This window comes from Anser anser (assembly GCF_964211835.1).
Source record: "Anser anser genome assembly, chromosome: 5".
Lineage (NCBI taxonomy): Eukaryota > Metazoa > Chordata > Aves > Anseriformes > Anatidae > Anser > Anser anser.
The window spans coordinates 21,368,615-21,385,457 of NC_139725.1; the positions used below are offsets into that span (position 1 = coordinate 21,368,615).

General features: G+C 38.1%; 1 protein-coding gene across 10 annotated transcripts in view; it reads right to left on the reverse strand.

Annotated features, from left to right (window-relative positions):
• Positions 1-617: 617 nt before the first annotated feature.
• NPAS3 (neuronal PAS domain protein 3) overlaps positions 618-16,843 on the reverse strand; it is a gene marked incomplete at its 5' end in the record, with an annotated part of 615,861 nt that continues 599,635 nt past the window's right edge. For all 10 annotated transcript variants that reach the window (XM_083840112.1, XM_083840111.1, XM_083840109.1 and 7 more), the window contains 3 exons: positions 618-4,684; positions 7,510-7,625; positions 10,810-10,957. In XM_083840112.1, the coding sequence (XP_083696238.1) occupies positions 3,375-4,684; positions 7,510-7,625; positions 10,810-10,957 (1,574 nt within the window). In that variant the 3' untranslated portion in view covers positions 618-3,374. The remainder of the gene's footprint in view (positions 4,685-7,509; positions 7,626-10,809; positions 10,958-16,843) is intronic.

A 16,843-nucleotide genomic window follows, 5' to 3' on the forward strand; every position in this document is an offset into this window, starting at 1 on the left:
AGTGCATTTTAAATGATTAATGTACAAAAGCTGACCTCTTCCAGTGTGCATTAATCAAGAAAAAATGCACACTGTCTATAGTGGTTAATGTTGCAGGTCCATTATTTAGCTTTGATAATGTGCATAAAAATGCTCAATATGACAATGAGTTGGGGTAGCTGAGAATTTAGGATGGTGGCAAGTTTGTTGTAGTATTTGGATTAGCATTCTTAGCCTACATCTTGACAGCTTCTTTTCTTCAGTTCGCAACAGTTAATAAAATCTAGCTGTATCCTCTTTGATTTTTGGTTATTTTTTTCTTTTTTAAATTTTATTTAAACAAAACAATTAAAAAGTACCTGCTCAAACAAATACTACCAGCATTCATTAGTCAGGATGGTTATATGTGAAAGAAATGATGCCAGATAGTAACAAATCCAAGAGAAGTTTATTATGAAAATGGCACCTGCGGGATGAAAAAAAATTAAGTTACATAAAGACAACCATGTATGACATGTATGAGAATCTACAAAAGTATAAAAAGAACCCTGTTGTAAATGAAGTATGTACATTTCTGATTTGCAGCATTATCAATGATCAATGAAAAAAATGTTTCAAATAAGCCAGGCACTCGAGAAGTTAGATTCGGTTAGCTTAACACAAAATAAATGTACCATAGCTGTCACTTTTTAACATTTTAATTTTTTTTTTTTATATTGTAGAGTTGGTAACACTGCTAAGATTTATACGAACAGAATCCCTTTCCCCATTATTCAGCTACTTGGCACCAGTCTCCTCATAAAAGATTTCATATATTTGTACAAGAAATAGTTAAAAACACAGACACAGTCTTCACAGGTAATGAAGTTTTTTTTTCATTTTGTAATTTTAAACACTATGGATTTAGACAGCAGCTGTGATTATCTGTTAGTTTAAATCACCAGAAATCATTTTGACACAACACAGAAACATTTATAAAAAAAACAAAACAAAACAAAACAACAACAGCTGTCTAGCTGTTCTTTGTAGCTGATAGGTGCACTCCTTTGATTGTTCAATAGCTAGAGTAGAGCTTCCAAAATTAAACTTTGAATTTCCCAATCAACTTTCTCACCTCTTTTAGTCCTATAAATCCTGCAAATGTAACCTTTAAAATCTCATTAATTAAATTTGTGGCATCCAATTCCCTTTTGCTATTATTCCACTGGCTTGGATCTACTTCTCAAATTCAAAGCTACTGGAGGAATTGACTCAACACAGTGAGTGATCAAAAATTCGAAGGACAGCTGAGTTAATATATTAGCATTGCACACATAAGCAAATATATATGACAATTCTAAGCTCAGTTTCCTTTTTAAATGACGTTGGTTGACCTTTGAAAGCATTTCCTATCTCACTGGTGATTGCTCTGTGTATTGCTCCCTCAGCCTACCTGGGAGAAAACCAAAGAAATGCACCCTCTGCTTATGGTTAGAGCACAAGGGACTCTGGGAATGTTAACAACTGAGGCTATATGGCATCAATTTGTTTAATATATCTGAGCATTACTCCGTAGTGCATTGTGTGGTACACTGGAAGAGTAAGTCATACCCAGAATTCCTCTGTGGGAAAAAATGGCTCCATTAACCTTGAGCTAGTTAAGAGTCTTTTATCTCTGAGAGTGAAGGAGAGAGAAAGAGAGGAAGAGAAAGAGACGGGAAGTGTGGACAGGGAGAGAGAAGAGGGGAGAGAGAGGTTGGAGAATACACAACAGCAAAGCAACAGCAGAAATTAAAAGGTATACAGACAGTGGAAGCAGCATAAGGTGACATTACAGAGGAAGGCCACCACACAAAAACCACTAACCCCCAAGAATCACTGGTTCACTAGGACTGCAGGAATGGGACTTTACCACTCCGGACTAGAGATAAAGCACAGAGAAGACAAAGGACAAAACAACTACATTAGCTTAGTATATACTGCATATAGTAACACACATTGAAACTGCAATGGGACTGACAGCCAAGGACACTTACACATTGTACACATTACAGTTCTCACATCTGTTATTAGATGCCTTAACAAACAGCTGCCAAAGATGGAGTGGAAGAAGAATTTATATTTGACAGTCATTTGGAGTGTTTGACACTACACTGTGATTTCTGGCAACAAAGACAAAATAGGAGATTTCTTTTCTTTTACTTAATGTGCAGTTTTCAGTTGTAGTTATCTATTTCAAGCTTATTAACCCATTCTTTAGTTTTAAAACATATTGGTTTCAACACTAGAAATAAGGAAAAAACAACAAAAAATACCCAAATCAAAGAACAAAAAGAAATTTACAACCTTCCCTCTATAATATTAAATGAAAAACAAAACAAAACATGTTAAATAGTTCTTCAGTTTTTTTTTAATCCGAAGTGTTATTTGACGTTGCAAAATTAGCCTCAGTTACACTGAGAAAAAAATAAAGCAAAACAATATGCACCTAAGAAACTGCTCCTTGCGTCAATTAAATTGAGTTTTTTGTTTTTAAGCACTTTTTGAAAAAGGCTTCCTGACCCATTTAAATTTGATATGAGGCTATGCTTGTTAGTTTGGAGGTAAAAAATTTAAAGTCCTGCAGCAAATGTTAATGAGGGCTTTTGTCTTAACTAACCAAGGAGACTGCAGCACCCGACTATAGACCAGTACGGAACACATTCTTTTCAAAAAACCCAGCCCACAAGCTGCATATTGTATGAAGACATTACAGATTAATAAATGATAGCACCATGGTTTTAGAAATTAAGTTAAAGTTCCAGTAATTAACATTTAGTCCAACTTTTCAACATTCTAGTCACAGGCCAGAAATTAACTTTTTAAGAACCCAAATTATTTTATGTGCAAGTAAGAAAATCTTAACCATAAAAAGAGAATTAAACTCTGCATAAAATTCTAAAATACTATCCCCTATTTTAAAGGAATTAGGAACAAAAACCCCTTTTCATTTGACTTAGTCAAACAGGGCACATTGTTTATGCTTGTCTCTTTTAATCTTGATCATATCAAGATCATTTTGAAGTAAAACCAATGGTTGTCACTTTAAAATCTCTTTACCACAACACTGAGTATTCTATGGCAGAGGCATACACATATTAAAGGCATCTTAATAAAGATGCAAAGGAAAAAACACACATCTTAGAAGAAGACAAAATGGCAGGCAACTGGTACTTCGACTCTCTGAAGGCAAAAATAAAAAAATATCTTTACATTAAAGAATAAGTCAAGTTAAAGAGAAGGGGAATGAAATGCGGACCATCATATTGAGAGAATAAGCTGACCTGCTCAAATTCAAAGTGCTAGAATTAAAGGTCTAAATTAAAACACAGTCTATGCCTCAGAGTATAACACTGAACACAGTATGTGGTCATATTTCAATCCTCTTTCCGTTCCAGAGTCTGTGTAGTGTGAATGCCATTGCTGTACACAGGAAATGGAAGAGTGGAAAAAAGTCCTTCGGCAGTCGTGAACACATTCCCTGCAGGCATTTGGGTCAGACTGGCCCCGCTCACAGCACTTCCAAACGGTCCCGACATATTGAGTCGGTGAACGTGGTGGTAGAGCATTTCCATCGGTGTTTTAGGATCCAGCCCAAAGCTGGGGCTGTTAACGTCAACAAAGTTAACAGCATGGGTGTTGGGGAGGAGGTTGCCCTGCATGGCTAAAGTAACTTCAGCTGGAGCATACCGAATAGTGCCAGTGGTGTAGACCCTCTGAGCAGCAGTGCTGGTCGCGGCAAGGGTTCCTGTTACCCTGTGAACCAAAGGAAGCACCACATTGCCTGCTTGTAACCTCTGAAGGGCTTCCAGATCCCCAGTGTACAACAAAGAGTTGGAAGTTGTGGGACCTCCTGGATGTTTGTCCCGTGGAGATGCTGAAAGCGGGGGTGACAAAGGGTCAGAGGACACAGGAGCCAAGGCTGAGTTGGATGAGGTGCTGAACTGAGTTTTACGGCTGGCAGTATTTTCAGTCCCTGGTGGGGTGAGAACAGAGTCTGGAATGGAGACATGTAAACTACTGCTGGCTTGAGGGGAAGGGAAGTGCTCGGAGCTGGGGGGCTTGGTCATACTGTAGGGTGATTCATTCCTTGAGATTTCCCTGTTGGGTGGGTAATTCCAAATACTGCTATCATTATCAAAATTGATAGGTTCTGAGATTTCTGTTTTAATTTTGAGCACTGAGGCACTGTTTGGCGACGAGAGCAGCTGGGGCTGGTCCACCAAAGCTGAGTCAAGTCCATTTGGGCTTGAGGTGCTTGACAGCCTTCTCCGGGTCATGCTGCCTCCCTTTTGCTTTTTTCTCCTCTTCTTCCTCTTTTGATGTTTGCTGGAAGACTGGGCATTTACTTCCCCTGCACTGTCTGAGTCCTTGGCACTGTCCGAGGTCAGTGATTCACAGTTCTGCAACCGCAGGTCTGACTCACTCTCAACATAACGCTCCACCTTGATCTGCATAGAGCCTAGAGTGCCAAAACTGTCCTCAGGGGCCTTTTGATTCTCAAAGTCTGAGTTTTCAAAGCTGTCATCACTGTCCCTGCTGTCCTGGTTGCTGGAGCTGTTCCCATCATCGTTACAGTTCATTTCATTATCCGACTGATTTCCTGACTTTTTCCTGTCGGATTCAGGGTCTTCACTGTTCTCTGACTGGTTTCCTTTCTCATCTGACTTTGAGTTCTCATTGTCCTCTGAAGCAAAAGGAAAGTGAAACAAACTGTTAGCAAAAAGAATGTAATAATACAGCCCAAGTCCAGGTTTCGACCTACCAATGAGATCTGATTGCTGTAAACTTTTCTGGCAACAGGTGTTCTCTTCTGTAGAGCCACATTTATGTACTATATTGTGTTGGGAGAGTTTTGATCACCAGGAATCTCTCTGACTCAGGACTGTCAAACACACTAAAAGCCTATGCTGCATGGCCTGAAATTTCTTTGAATATGTACTCAGGCACCTTGATAGAGGGGGCCTTTCCATCTGCTGTCTCGGCAGGAACCATTTTGACCACTGTGAGCACAACGGCCCTGGAGCTGCCTCATCCAAAGAGGAGTCAGTGAACAATCCCATTATGACCATTATGCTCTGATGATTGTTCTTTCACATCTGTGTTCTCCTAAAGTGGGAAGGCAACAAGATGTAGCACTATTAACTAATGAGGATTCTTAGTCCTCTCATCTTATTTTCCTTCACCTTTGCCACTTCCGAAGCGGCAGAGTGTCTCTGACTTCAGTGGAATTACTGCCGATCTCCTCCAGTGTGAGAGGAGAAGCAGGTCATATGTGTATAAATCTGAATGAATAAACCAGTTAAAACAATTTTGTTATGTTGCTAGACTGTCTTTTCATTTTCCCTTGAAGGGCAAGAAAAAAAAAAAAAACCAGAAAAAAAGATTCAGGCACTGAATTAAGTTTTTGATTGATCCAAATCATCTAAGGGCCATTGAAAACAGCCCAGCTACAGCACTGAGAAACTGTCACTCTTCTTGCCTGAATTCTTTTAGTTGTTTTAGATTTCTACCTAATTCAAATACGGATGAGATAAACACTCTAGTCCACTGGACTCAGGCAGCCAAAGCAGCTCTGAGAATGAATGCTCTCCATTATCATACTATGTTTGAAAGGGTCATGAAAGGCTTCAGGAGACCCTGTCTTACAGAACAGCCAGAAATCTTTTGTTGGGAAATAAAAGATTTTTTTTTTCACTCATCAGGGCCAAGTACTACCCTTTTCAGTATACTTGTTTTAGGGGGAGAGGGGAAGGGCCAGTTTTCCTTTAAAGATTGGTTACCCCTGGAACCATGTCAATACAAAACAGTTTGCCAGAAATGGTGGAGCAGGTAGGCTTGACAGGGAAGCTGCCTGAGGATTCAGAGCAATGGATTTTACATTTATTTCATTGAAGTTACTTAAAGAGACTTTTGCTTGAGTCCTTAGCAACAGAAAGACCTAAGACCTTCCATATTGAAAAACAAAACACACAGAAGCAAATTAACAGCCACAAAACCCTAAATTGGAGCCAGCTTTTTGTTCCATTTAGGGCCGAGTTTCTCTTACAGTTTTTGTTTATTTATTTATTATTTTTTGGAATATACTGATTTTTAAAACTATGGTTTCTGGTTGGTTAAGTGTGGGCTTAGGGTGAATTAGTCTAAAGCTGCAAACAATTTGCTTGGGATTTTATCAGAGCTTGATCTGAACTTGTTGGTTGCATACAAGACGCTGTTCTGATTTCAGGACCCTTGCTATTTCTGTTTATTTTTTATTTTTTATTTTTTTGTGAGGAGAAACCTTCTGTTTCTACTGCCTACCAAAGCTTCCAGACATCTTCTGAGCAGTATACATCTGTGCACCTTTGAAGAATGCTCTCTTGCACTGTCAGCCTTAGGAGTCATGACTGCATGTGCACTTCTCACCTGAAGAAACTTACAGTGCACATGGGAAATGCAAACTTGTCACCATATCTGTGTTATGTATGTGGCTATGTAGGAACAAGGCAATATAAAGAAACACTCAGAATGGGTGAAGAGATTCTCAGTCATGGTAGGCGTCAAGCCTGTATAGGTGCCTAAGGTTGACTTAAACCATCAAACCAAGCTGTCAAAGAAGAACAAATAAATGCAAAAGATGAAAATGGAACAGCCATATCATGTAACGTAACATTATGACCCGCTCCTCTTGCTTTTGCTTGATTTATGTCAATGCGATCCATTTTCTCCAATATTTTTTTGAGTGTTATCATACACGTGAGAGATGAATCAGATATATAACGCATGCTACGGTAACATCCTCAGTTCTTGGGCCACAGGCAACCGTACTCCTTTAAAAGCCATCTGATCTGTACCTGTGCCTAGGTAATCACTTTTAAAACTAATGGAGAATGTGTGAACCATCTGTGCACTGGACTATCTGTATGACTAATTTATACATTTAGCCTGACAATTACATTTAGCTTTTAAAAAACAGCTGAAGTCCCACACTCAAAGAGCTCAGAAGCAAGTGCTTGAACCCATACCTTCTAATAAAATCCAATTCTTTTAACCCAAGAAAACCCACAAATTTTGCAATCTTCACTGCCCCCTAGTGAGGCTAATAAAAAAAAAAAAAGCATTCATACAGCAAAAAGGGTCATAAAGACTGACAGTAGAGATTTATATTCAGAAAGTATGACTACTTTTGAAAGATAAGAACTTGAATTATATTCAACAGTTACAATTCTGGGCCCTTGCATAAGGCACAGCACCTGTTCAAGAAGCTTAGCTGGGGAACCAATTATTTAGTTCAGTGCAATGTAGGCAAGAATATATCCACTGAATGAATAGAAAAACTGCGGAAATGGAGACACTGTGGAAATGCTGAGGCTATTAAAAGATTATGCTAGTTTTCTTCAATTTAATTTTACTGGATTTTTGTTGTTGAAATGAAATAATCCTTGAGAAGTATAAGCGATTACAAAGGCAACCATGTGGCTTTCTTGATATGGATCTTTAGTGGGTGTAAAGATGCACCATGTGTGTTACCTGAGTTGTCCTTTGAGTCCGATTCAGAGTCAGAGGTCTCTGAGGATTCTGAGGTTTTCTCTGGCAGATGAGGAAGTTGTGCAATATCCATAGGAGTGTCCTTATACTCTGGGTTACTGAAGAAGAGACAGCAAATATATACAAATTGAATGATTTGCAGTTTCATGTTTTTATCCTCTTGTCATATCAAAGTTCAGGAACAAAGAACATAAATAGGAAGAATAGCAGAGCAAACAAACAAACAACAACAACAAAAATATTTTGTTTCCTCAGAGCTTTACAGCAAGGATTTTATGATGGTTAATTTTAATAGTCTTGCCAAATATTTATATTGACCAGGTTTAAAAATTGTTTCATTCTAGTGAAGTTTTAGAGCTAACAAAGTATTCTTACTCAAGTGGGACACCATGGCTTGTGTGATATCTAGTAGAACTACACTCTGTCATCATCCAAGAAGAGAATATCTCGATTTCAATCCCATTACTGTGCCTGGAAGGACAGGGAGCATGTTCTAACTTTTCCAATCTGTTTCTCTTCCACCACCAATGCCTATTAGAGTTATCTCTGTAACAATGTTCTTTATCAACCTTGCCAGAGCCCTTTCAATACCTGTTTTTCTAAATGTCCTGTCTTCCAACAGTTTAATCAAACAGACCATACATAAAGTTAGTAAGAAAGTGATCAGTTTGAGTTAAAGGCAATGACTACTGCTCTAAAGAGTTTGGCCAAGAAATAAGTAAAAATGATATATATTTTTAAAACGCTGCACACATGCATCCACATCACCAAGAAACCAAAAGCAACCACTCTAACTATATGACAGATGCACATGTGCATGTTAAGATGCATATGTTAGGGATAAAGAACTGTCAACACACCCATTATAATCATATCTTCATCTGCTCATGTGGTGCTCACCTGTGACTTGTTAGCAATGAACATGACTGCAATGTAAAAAAGCTGCATTACCAGACAAACTGAAAAAAATCCTAAGCTTTTTCTTGGTTTGCACATTCTAAAATGTTCCTTTCGCAAGCCAGTGCAAAGATAGGGGAACACAGACAGCTAGACTTAAGTGGCATAGGAATGTTGAAAATAAACAAAGTCTTTAACCATTTTTGAATAGGTGAGCATTTCTAAGCAGTTCAAATTCCAGCCCTGTGATAGAGCAGAAAATCTGCAGTCCTGTGTAGAACAATGTGAGGCAGCACTAGCAGTGACTGACACACTATCACAATGACATTGTGCCCATATTCAGCCTATTACAGTGTACTGTGAAAATTCAGAGTTCACACAGTTCACATTGAAATGCCATTCTTACGATTACCATCTTTATGGTTTTGTCCTGACAAAGTGACTTTATTCTGTTGCATCCCAGGGCAGTCCCCAAATTTGCCCCCTCCAAGCAAAAGATGTTTGAGGGCTTTCACACTGTGAATAACAAGTTGCTAGAACAAGAACAGCATTAATCCTCCCTGTCACTATAATTAGTCTATCCTTTTACAGACAGCTGAATCATACTTTCTAATGCATGGAAATGTATACAGACCAGTACTCCTGCTAAGAGTAGACCTAATTATGCCTTGATCTGTCATTAAAATATGGTTTGGACATTTGGATCTTTCATGGATTCCAGGACTGGGAGAAATCTAAATTAAAAACACAAATTCACTAAAGAAGTTAATCTTTCTCTAACAGACCAGCAAAGGGAATGCAGCAGAAAAATCAAGTTCTGTGAGCTGCCTTGAGTAAGACCACACTGCTTGTCTCTCTTTCTCTCTCTCTGTTTGATTAACTCTTTTGGTAGATAAAATAGATAAAATAATGTTTGTGGACTAGGCTCACTCAGTGTCTGAAAAGAAGCAAAGGGGACAGAGGGAACTGTTTATAATTTTTTATGGCACACTTTTCCAGCTGGAAAATGAGCATATTTCTGGGCAGTTTGAAGCCCTGCTAGGACTGGGACACTGAAGCAGTCCAGTGCACTTCCAGTGCAGAGTTGGCAGGCTTAAGCTGAATTCTTGAAATGCTGCATTCAGCCCCTCTCGGTTAGGCTCAGCTAATGCTTCACTCTGTGGATGTTGAGTGTACACCTTCTTTTAAAGAAGAAGAAAAAAAAAAAGTAGCAGGGTAAGGATATATTTGGAAATGCCCACGCTCAACCGTAGCAGAACAGAACCATCTGAGCCCCAGTTTACAGTCCACCACTGTGTAAGGTTTCCCACAGCATCCCTCAATGATCTCCTGCAAGGGGTTGCTTCCATCTATTCCCCAAGAAGGAATCAGAAGTATTTCAACACGCAAGTTTAGGCAGGCGCGGTCTCTTCAGGGCTTGCTGGACTTGGCATAATAAGTCACAGTCTAACCCCTAGACATCACTTTGAACTCTCATGGCATCAAAGGGAATGTAACAAACCATGACAAGCAACTTAAAAGGAGAACAGGCCAGAAAATGACAATTGCATTTCACGACAATCTCAAGGTTTCAAATTTTATTTGTTTGTTTGTTCTGCTCTGGAATGAAACAGAAAATCCCCCAATCTTATTGAACACTTTCACATAACAGAATGTGCTGAAAGGTATTTTCAGATGAGAAAGGTCAGGTTTATAATTCACTGTCTCTCACTGACTGTTGGTCTTTCCTTGAGCTCAGTAACTAGCCCTTTAAAAACACTTGTGCTTGGTAAAAAAGAATTTCTCAAGGAAGAGTCTTTCATTATTTCTGTTTAAAATAGTCTTAAGAGATATTTTTGTTTGTGAATCCCAATTTACTTTTTAAGGTGAATGCTGTTTGATGTTTACAGGAGCAACGAATTATTTCAAGGCTTTTCTTCCGAAAAAATTCCTCTCTCTGGCCTGAGAGGTGAACACCTGTCAGAGACAGCTTTTTGTAGTATTCCAGGAAGTTTGCTTCTGTGCATTTTCAATAACCAAATAAACCAGTGCCCAAAACTTCATACCAGATTTGTAACACAGCCACTGCAAGTTGGTGTGAATCTTCTTCATATTTCGGCTGAGGTTGTGTAGATTTCAGGGTAGCAAGGCATGCAATAAGGATGAAGGAAGGTTTATTTGAAGACTAAAGCAGTATAATAATTCAAAAATATTCCAGAGTACCGAGGCGTGATCGATATCTTAATGCATTCAACCAAGTGGCATTCATTTTGAGGTGGACCATATGAAAAAGTTGTTCTCATTAACTCTCTCCAGCAGGCAATTGTTTTTTCCCTAAAAGTCTCACCAGCACAGTCAAGCAACAGAGAGAGCAGTTCAAGAGAGAGAAGGGACTCGAAAATGTACCTGAGAAGGTAATTGACCCAGATGATATTCTTCTCACTTGCGTTCTTGGCATTGACAGCTATAGTTGCACTAGACTGTATCCAGATATAACCTCCGTTCTTCTGCATCCAGCGGTAATACTTTGTTACACACTGACCCTTATTCAGCACTGAGGGAAAATACAAACAAAACAGAAACAAGATATATTGCATGTTAGAACTGTAGTAAAATGATCTGCACTGTTCAACATGCCACATGTATGAGCAAAAGATGCTCGACTTCTTTTAGGTTTAATGCAGCATGCCAATGAGATGACACACAGGATCTGAAGCTCAGTATAACTTGTTGTATGTTTTACAAGCTTTTAAAGTATAATTTTAATCTGTTTTTGGAAACTCTAGTGGAAGAAGAAAAGTAAAAAGAACTACAAATCTCTTTGGTTCACAGAATACTTATTGCTGTGTGGACATTTTCAATGCACTCAATGTCAGATTGTAAAAAAGAAAAAGAAAAAAAGAGGCAAATTTATATGTGATTTATTCATAGCTCCTAGGTAGACCTCTTTGAGATTCTGGATATTTGAAAGGTTTGGGAAGATACTCTACCCCTGCTGCTTTGATCATTTCTCCTTATTGCAGGCGATATCAACTACTGAACTTATACATCTGTTTCTTTGATCTTGTCAAACAGAATTTACAGTTCTCAGATGAACCAAATCTCCACTGGTCAGTAGGGGGAAAGTCTTGGGAGAATTTACTTTCTACCCGAGCAAAGTAAATCCACCAGCAGACTGAGAAAGAGGCCTAAGGGAGGCACAGAGTGACTTGGCTAGAGCCAAAGAGTGACAGCTCTCTCCAACGTTTGAAATATGCTAGGAAACAGAGAAACGAGTAAAAGCAGTCAGTAATGTGAAATGGTGTTATTATATGCTCACAGAAAGAAGGCTTAAAATACAGATGCTTGAAGTAACTCTTCAACCAAAATATTGCCATGTTGAAACGGATTTGGTTTGTATTTGATGCCTCGGTGTCAGGAAAGGGGGATGAAATACAAATCTTTCAGAGGAAGGATGCTGAATATTTTAAAGAAAATGTGAACTATACAAAATCTGGGTACTATTGTTACTTACTCTCGTCTGCATTTCTCACTAATCCCATAAAGCTTTGTGCACTAGAGGGCAGTGTGCATTCATATACACCTTCTGCTTTTGTCATGTCCTTGTCTCCGTCTGCTAAAATGAAAAACCTCTAACTGCTGTAATAAATTTGGCTAAATTAGCTGCTAAATGGTTATCTCAAGTAATATGTATTTGCATTAATCATCTTGCTCTAAACCAGAACAAGCCAGAGTCCTAAAGATGTAGTAAATTCATATTGTCCATTTAATTACGGCTAATAAGTGCTTCATATACAATAGTTTCATGAAGTACATTTTTATTTTTTTTATTTTTTTTTTCAGAGGGAAAAGAAAAAAGTCACTTTGGAAAAGAATAAGTATTTAAGGCAGTTAAAGTTCCTACCATAAATGTGACAAATGACACTTTGGAGCTTTCAAGTTAACCAAATGTCTATACCCCTAATTATACATACGAATGTAGCTATATCTAAATCCATGTACAACAGGTATCTACAGAAAAAGATATTTATAAAGACAGCACTAAAAAAACAGATTCTCTCTTACCTTGGAGGCCCACCCCAAACTCTGATTTTTAAACTATTGAATAAAAAAGTGCCTGTAAAAAGTTCAATGTAAGGTTCAGCTTCAATATGAACAAAGGTTTGTGATCTGGGTCCTGTTGTTTTTCAGCAGCCTCTAGTCAACTAGGTTTGTTTCTAGCACAGAATTTGTGGAAACATCCACAAGTTTCCCCATATTTTTATTTTTGCATTCCAAGCTCCAAATGTTCTGCAATGATAATTCATTGGCTTCAAATCCTCATTATACAGCAGAATAAAGATAAAATATTAACAACTGATTACCCAGCATTTCTGTCAAACCAATGTTGCATCCCATTTTAGAAAACAATCTCACATAAATTAGTCCAACTTTATTAGTTATGAAGAATAAGGGATGAAACTGCTGTAAGTTTTGATTACCCTGGACTTTTCCATTTCAGTAAAATAGAACATTCAAAATGCTCTTGTTTGCAGCTGACAGTAATATTGATATGCCTGGAAGTCTGGAGTGATATTGTCTCTTTTCTTGAAAGCTGAACACCTATGGTTGCAGGCAGAAACTAGTAAATTCTATCTGCACTTGTATCTATTAGTTATACTGTCCTGTTCTTTATAACATTTTTATCTGAGGAGTTTACCATGCTGTACAAATAGTAAAGGATGAATCCTCGCAACTGCCCACACACACATTTGAAAGTCAAAGTGAGACACTAGGAAGTGACTGAAGTGCACTGTGCAGTTCTGCACAGTGGTAACTATGGGCACCCAGATCCTCCAGCCCTTTCAAGTCCATTTCATCCTAGACAAGTCATTGCCTCCTCCAGTGCCATTTATATCGGTTGTTGCACTACTGGAAAAGTCTGTGTCATGAGCTGCACTGACCACTCATTTCAGAACTATGGAAAAAGGCAAAATTAATACCTTGCAAGTTATTTCTGAAGGAAAATGTGCTTGCTTTTTCAAGAAAGAGAATTCAATGCATCTGAGGTGCATGTGAGCTATATACAGCCAGAGTTCAGGCTCCCAAGTAGCTGTGCATCCAAAGAACATTTGAAATACTGTCTTGAAAATGAGCTTTACATGAAGTTCATCTACCTGCAAATTCCCACCCTCTATTTGGCCAGCTCAGATATATTACCACATATACAGAATATTCCTCCCTGCAACTGTCTAAAGCACGTCTCATATGAGAGATTTGTGGACCAAGCTCTGAAGGAAGTCCCACGATTCAATATAAAAATTCTCTCTGTAAAGAGATTCTCTGGCAGACCAGCTGTGCTGTGCTGCTAAATCTGGTTCTTATCTCCTTTGAGAGTGCACTAGACAGCCCCCAACCCAGGTCTGAAAGATCGTTCTATAGCTTGGTACGAAATTTCTCAATGTGCTGAAAGAGAAAGAATGAAAACATTTGAAATGCTTTCAAATTTACAGTATTTTTAACTGTTGACATTGCCAAGAAGCAACTTAGGAATTAAATGAGAACTTTGAGAAAACAGGAAGAGAGATCTGTCTGCTTTACTAAGAGCCTATTGTTACTGAGGAAATTCAGTTTCATTTTGAGGATCTTCACCTTGCAGGTACAGGGAGTCCATTAATAAAGTTACTGGTTTTGAGAATAAATTGAAGTACAGAATTAGTCCAACCTAAGCTGTGCTTGTGAAGTCATGTTTTGTTACTAGCAAAAGATCACACATTTCTGTTTAGTATAAACTTATGAAAAAGTAATGCCATTTGGACCACATCCTGAACTTAATCAGACTGTATTTAAGGCAGTTCCCTTGCTGAATTCAGACCTATACTTTTGTACACCGAGAAATGCATAGTTTTAAGCTTTTATTTGCTAGTGCGAAAATATACATGGAGTACCCAGTCTGGAAGACAGAGCAATACTGGGAAAGTGAGAGTTGGGACCACATCAGCAGGACGGCACAGGTAACTGAAGTTAGATGTGATTGTGCAGGACTGTGTGTGTCAGTCTATTTGTAAGAATAGCGGGGAAGGTGACTTCTCTTACAGACTCTGTTTCTTCTGCCAACAAATGCATGTCTCCAAAATGTTAATGGGAGTTAAATGTTTATAGGAAAAAGGAGAAAAAAAAAGATCTTGTTACTAAGCCAAATTGTGTGGAAATACAGAGAAATCTTTAAAACACTGGCTTTTCAGCTGAATAGATGTCAGGAGCAATCTTTACAATGAGTATAACTGTGAACAGGAGAATGAAACAAATCCTACACAGGAGGAATGAGATGACATATATAATTATATATTCATGTATACATATCTTTATAAACCCTTTAGTTAAAGGTAATTACTGAAGGTTAATATTTTAAAACTAGTTACCTTTACATCAGCTGCACACATATATTCTCTAAAATGGTGGATGCTAAACTTGAATAAAATTTGCGGAAACACTACCTATTTACTTAGTTTGAATTCAGCAGTTAACATGCAAGAAATGCACAGTATGTAATGCTAAGAACTAAAAAAAAAATCTCACTTCTTTGTCAAAGTATGAATATATTGCTATGTACACAGTTCCCAACAGAGGGATTTCAGTTTTCCTTGGTAGCTTTGCGCACAGCAATATTCTTGTAGTAGTGGAGTAAAGGAGGGGGGAGAAGAAGAAACAGTCAGTGTTCTTTGCAGGAACCTATTTCTGTTAGAAAATCAAAATAAATCAGTACAAGTTTGTCTTCAGAAATATGGTTACAAAAAGAAAAAGAGCATGGTTTCTTCCTGTAAGGCTGTTCTGAGAAATCAAAGCCAAAGCTTCTAAATAGTGAGTTGTGTTTCAGAAGAAGGAAGTAGCTTAATTCAGTTTGAAGAGGAGATGAAGAAACTGTATATCAAAAGCAGTCTTTTAGCAAAGTCTCTTACAAAAGGACATTTTACTCATGTGCATATGCATTTAAAAGCTACACTATATTGCGTATTCAGGTAAGTATTGAGTAAATAGGAAATGATGAGATCATCTTACATATTCACACAGCTTCACAAAGAGGTTCTTTATAATTGGTGAAAATATTGAGGTTACATCTGCTGTGCTATTCAGCCTTCTCCTTGAAATACCTTTATCAATGACTGTATGGTATTGATACTGAATTCCCCTTGTAATAAACTTATAAGAATGTTTTTAATTTACTGCAAGAGGATGAAAATGCCATACTTAATACCATGGTTGGATACTTAGCTGCAGCCACAAGTACTCTTTCTACATTCACAAAACTGGCAGATGAAACATGAAAAGGAATACTGACTCTTTAATCTCCACTTCTCCACCTAGGGCCCAAGGCAAGCTGACAGGGTAACTTCGTTCTGGAAACAGAAGGTTTTTTTTTTTTTTTTTTTTAATTCTGGATTACTTTTTCTTCTGCTTTTGAAAACTGTGGGCTATAGGGGAATGAACCTGGCATAGACTTAAAACAAGAACAAGTTTCTTTATCTGAAAAGTTACAGTCCTTGATGCTTACAGGAAGGTCATTTTCAAAACCCACAGGAAAAAGAGCATCACAGCCAGAAAGAGTGCATTAAGTGCCTTATTTGCTTGTAACAGAGACAGTTTTTCATTTATAACAGCTCCAAGGATCAAGTGAGTCTTTGATGTTGTAAGGACTTTTCTATAGATTTTGCAATTAGTGAGATGTTTTAAATAGTAGGCATCCACAGACTGGATTTTAGCAATGAAAAAATAAAGTACTGAACAATATTTAGCAATGCTAAATGATGTTTGTTACTTGAACAGCATTATGAAATAGATGACAGAGACATGTCTGTCATACTGTGAGCAAATATGTCACCTATACAATTCTTTGCAAACATTTTGATTTAGTACCTGCTATTCGTATGGGGTAAAGAAGAGGGGATGTAGGCAAGGGCTGTGTGCAAATGTGCTTTCTCACCATCAGGCCAAAAGTGGGGCCAAGCAGATTGCTTGGAGAAGAATACCACCTTGCCACCACAAAAGTCTCCACGGGTCATGTTGCTCTACCTGCCATCACTGCAGACAGTTGCTTACCAGCTCTGGGTGACTTCAAGTCTCTCAACACAGTTCTCTTAAGAAAAATTAAAATATGGTAACTGTTTAGAAAAATGTCAGTTCTATGAGGCTTTAGAAAATATTTTACTTAAACTGTACAGCATGAAAAAGCCCGGAATGCCATACAGAGAGCATCTTTCTTAGGTCTGAGTAGAATGAGGTGTACTCGGTGTACCGTGTCAGTAACACTGACCTGAGACCTTGGCTGCTATCCTGCTATAGATATTAGACAGTAATAATTGCTGGACATAAATTCATCTTTTCCAAACTCAATCAGGAAGTAGCAGTTCATAGGCATGAGAGAAAACTACGTCACTGTTACCCAAACTCCCACTTAAATTCT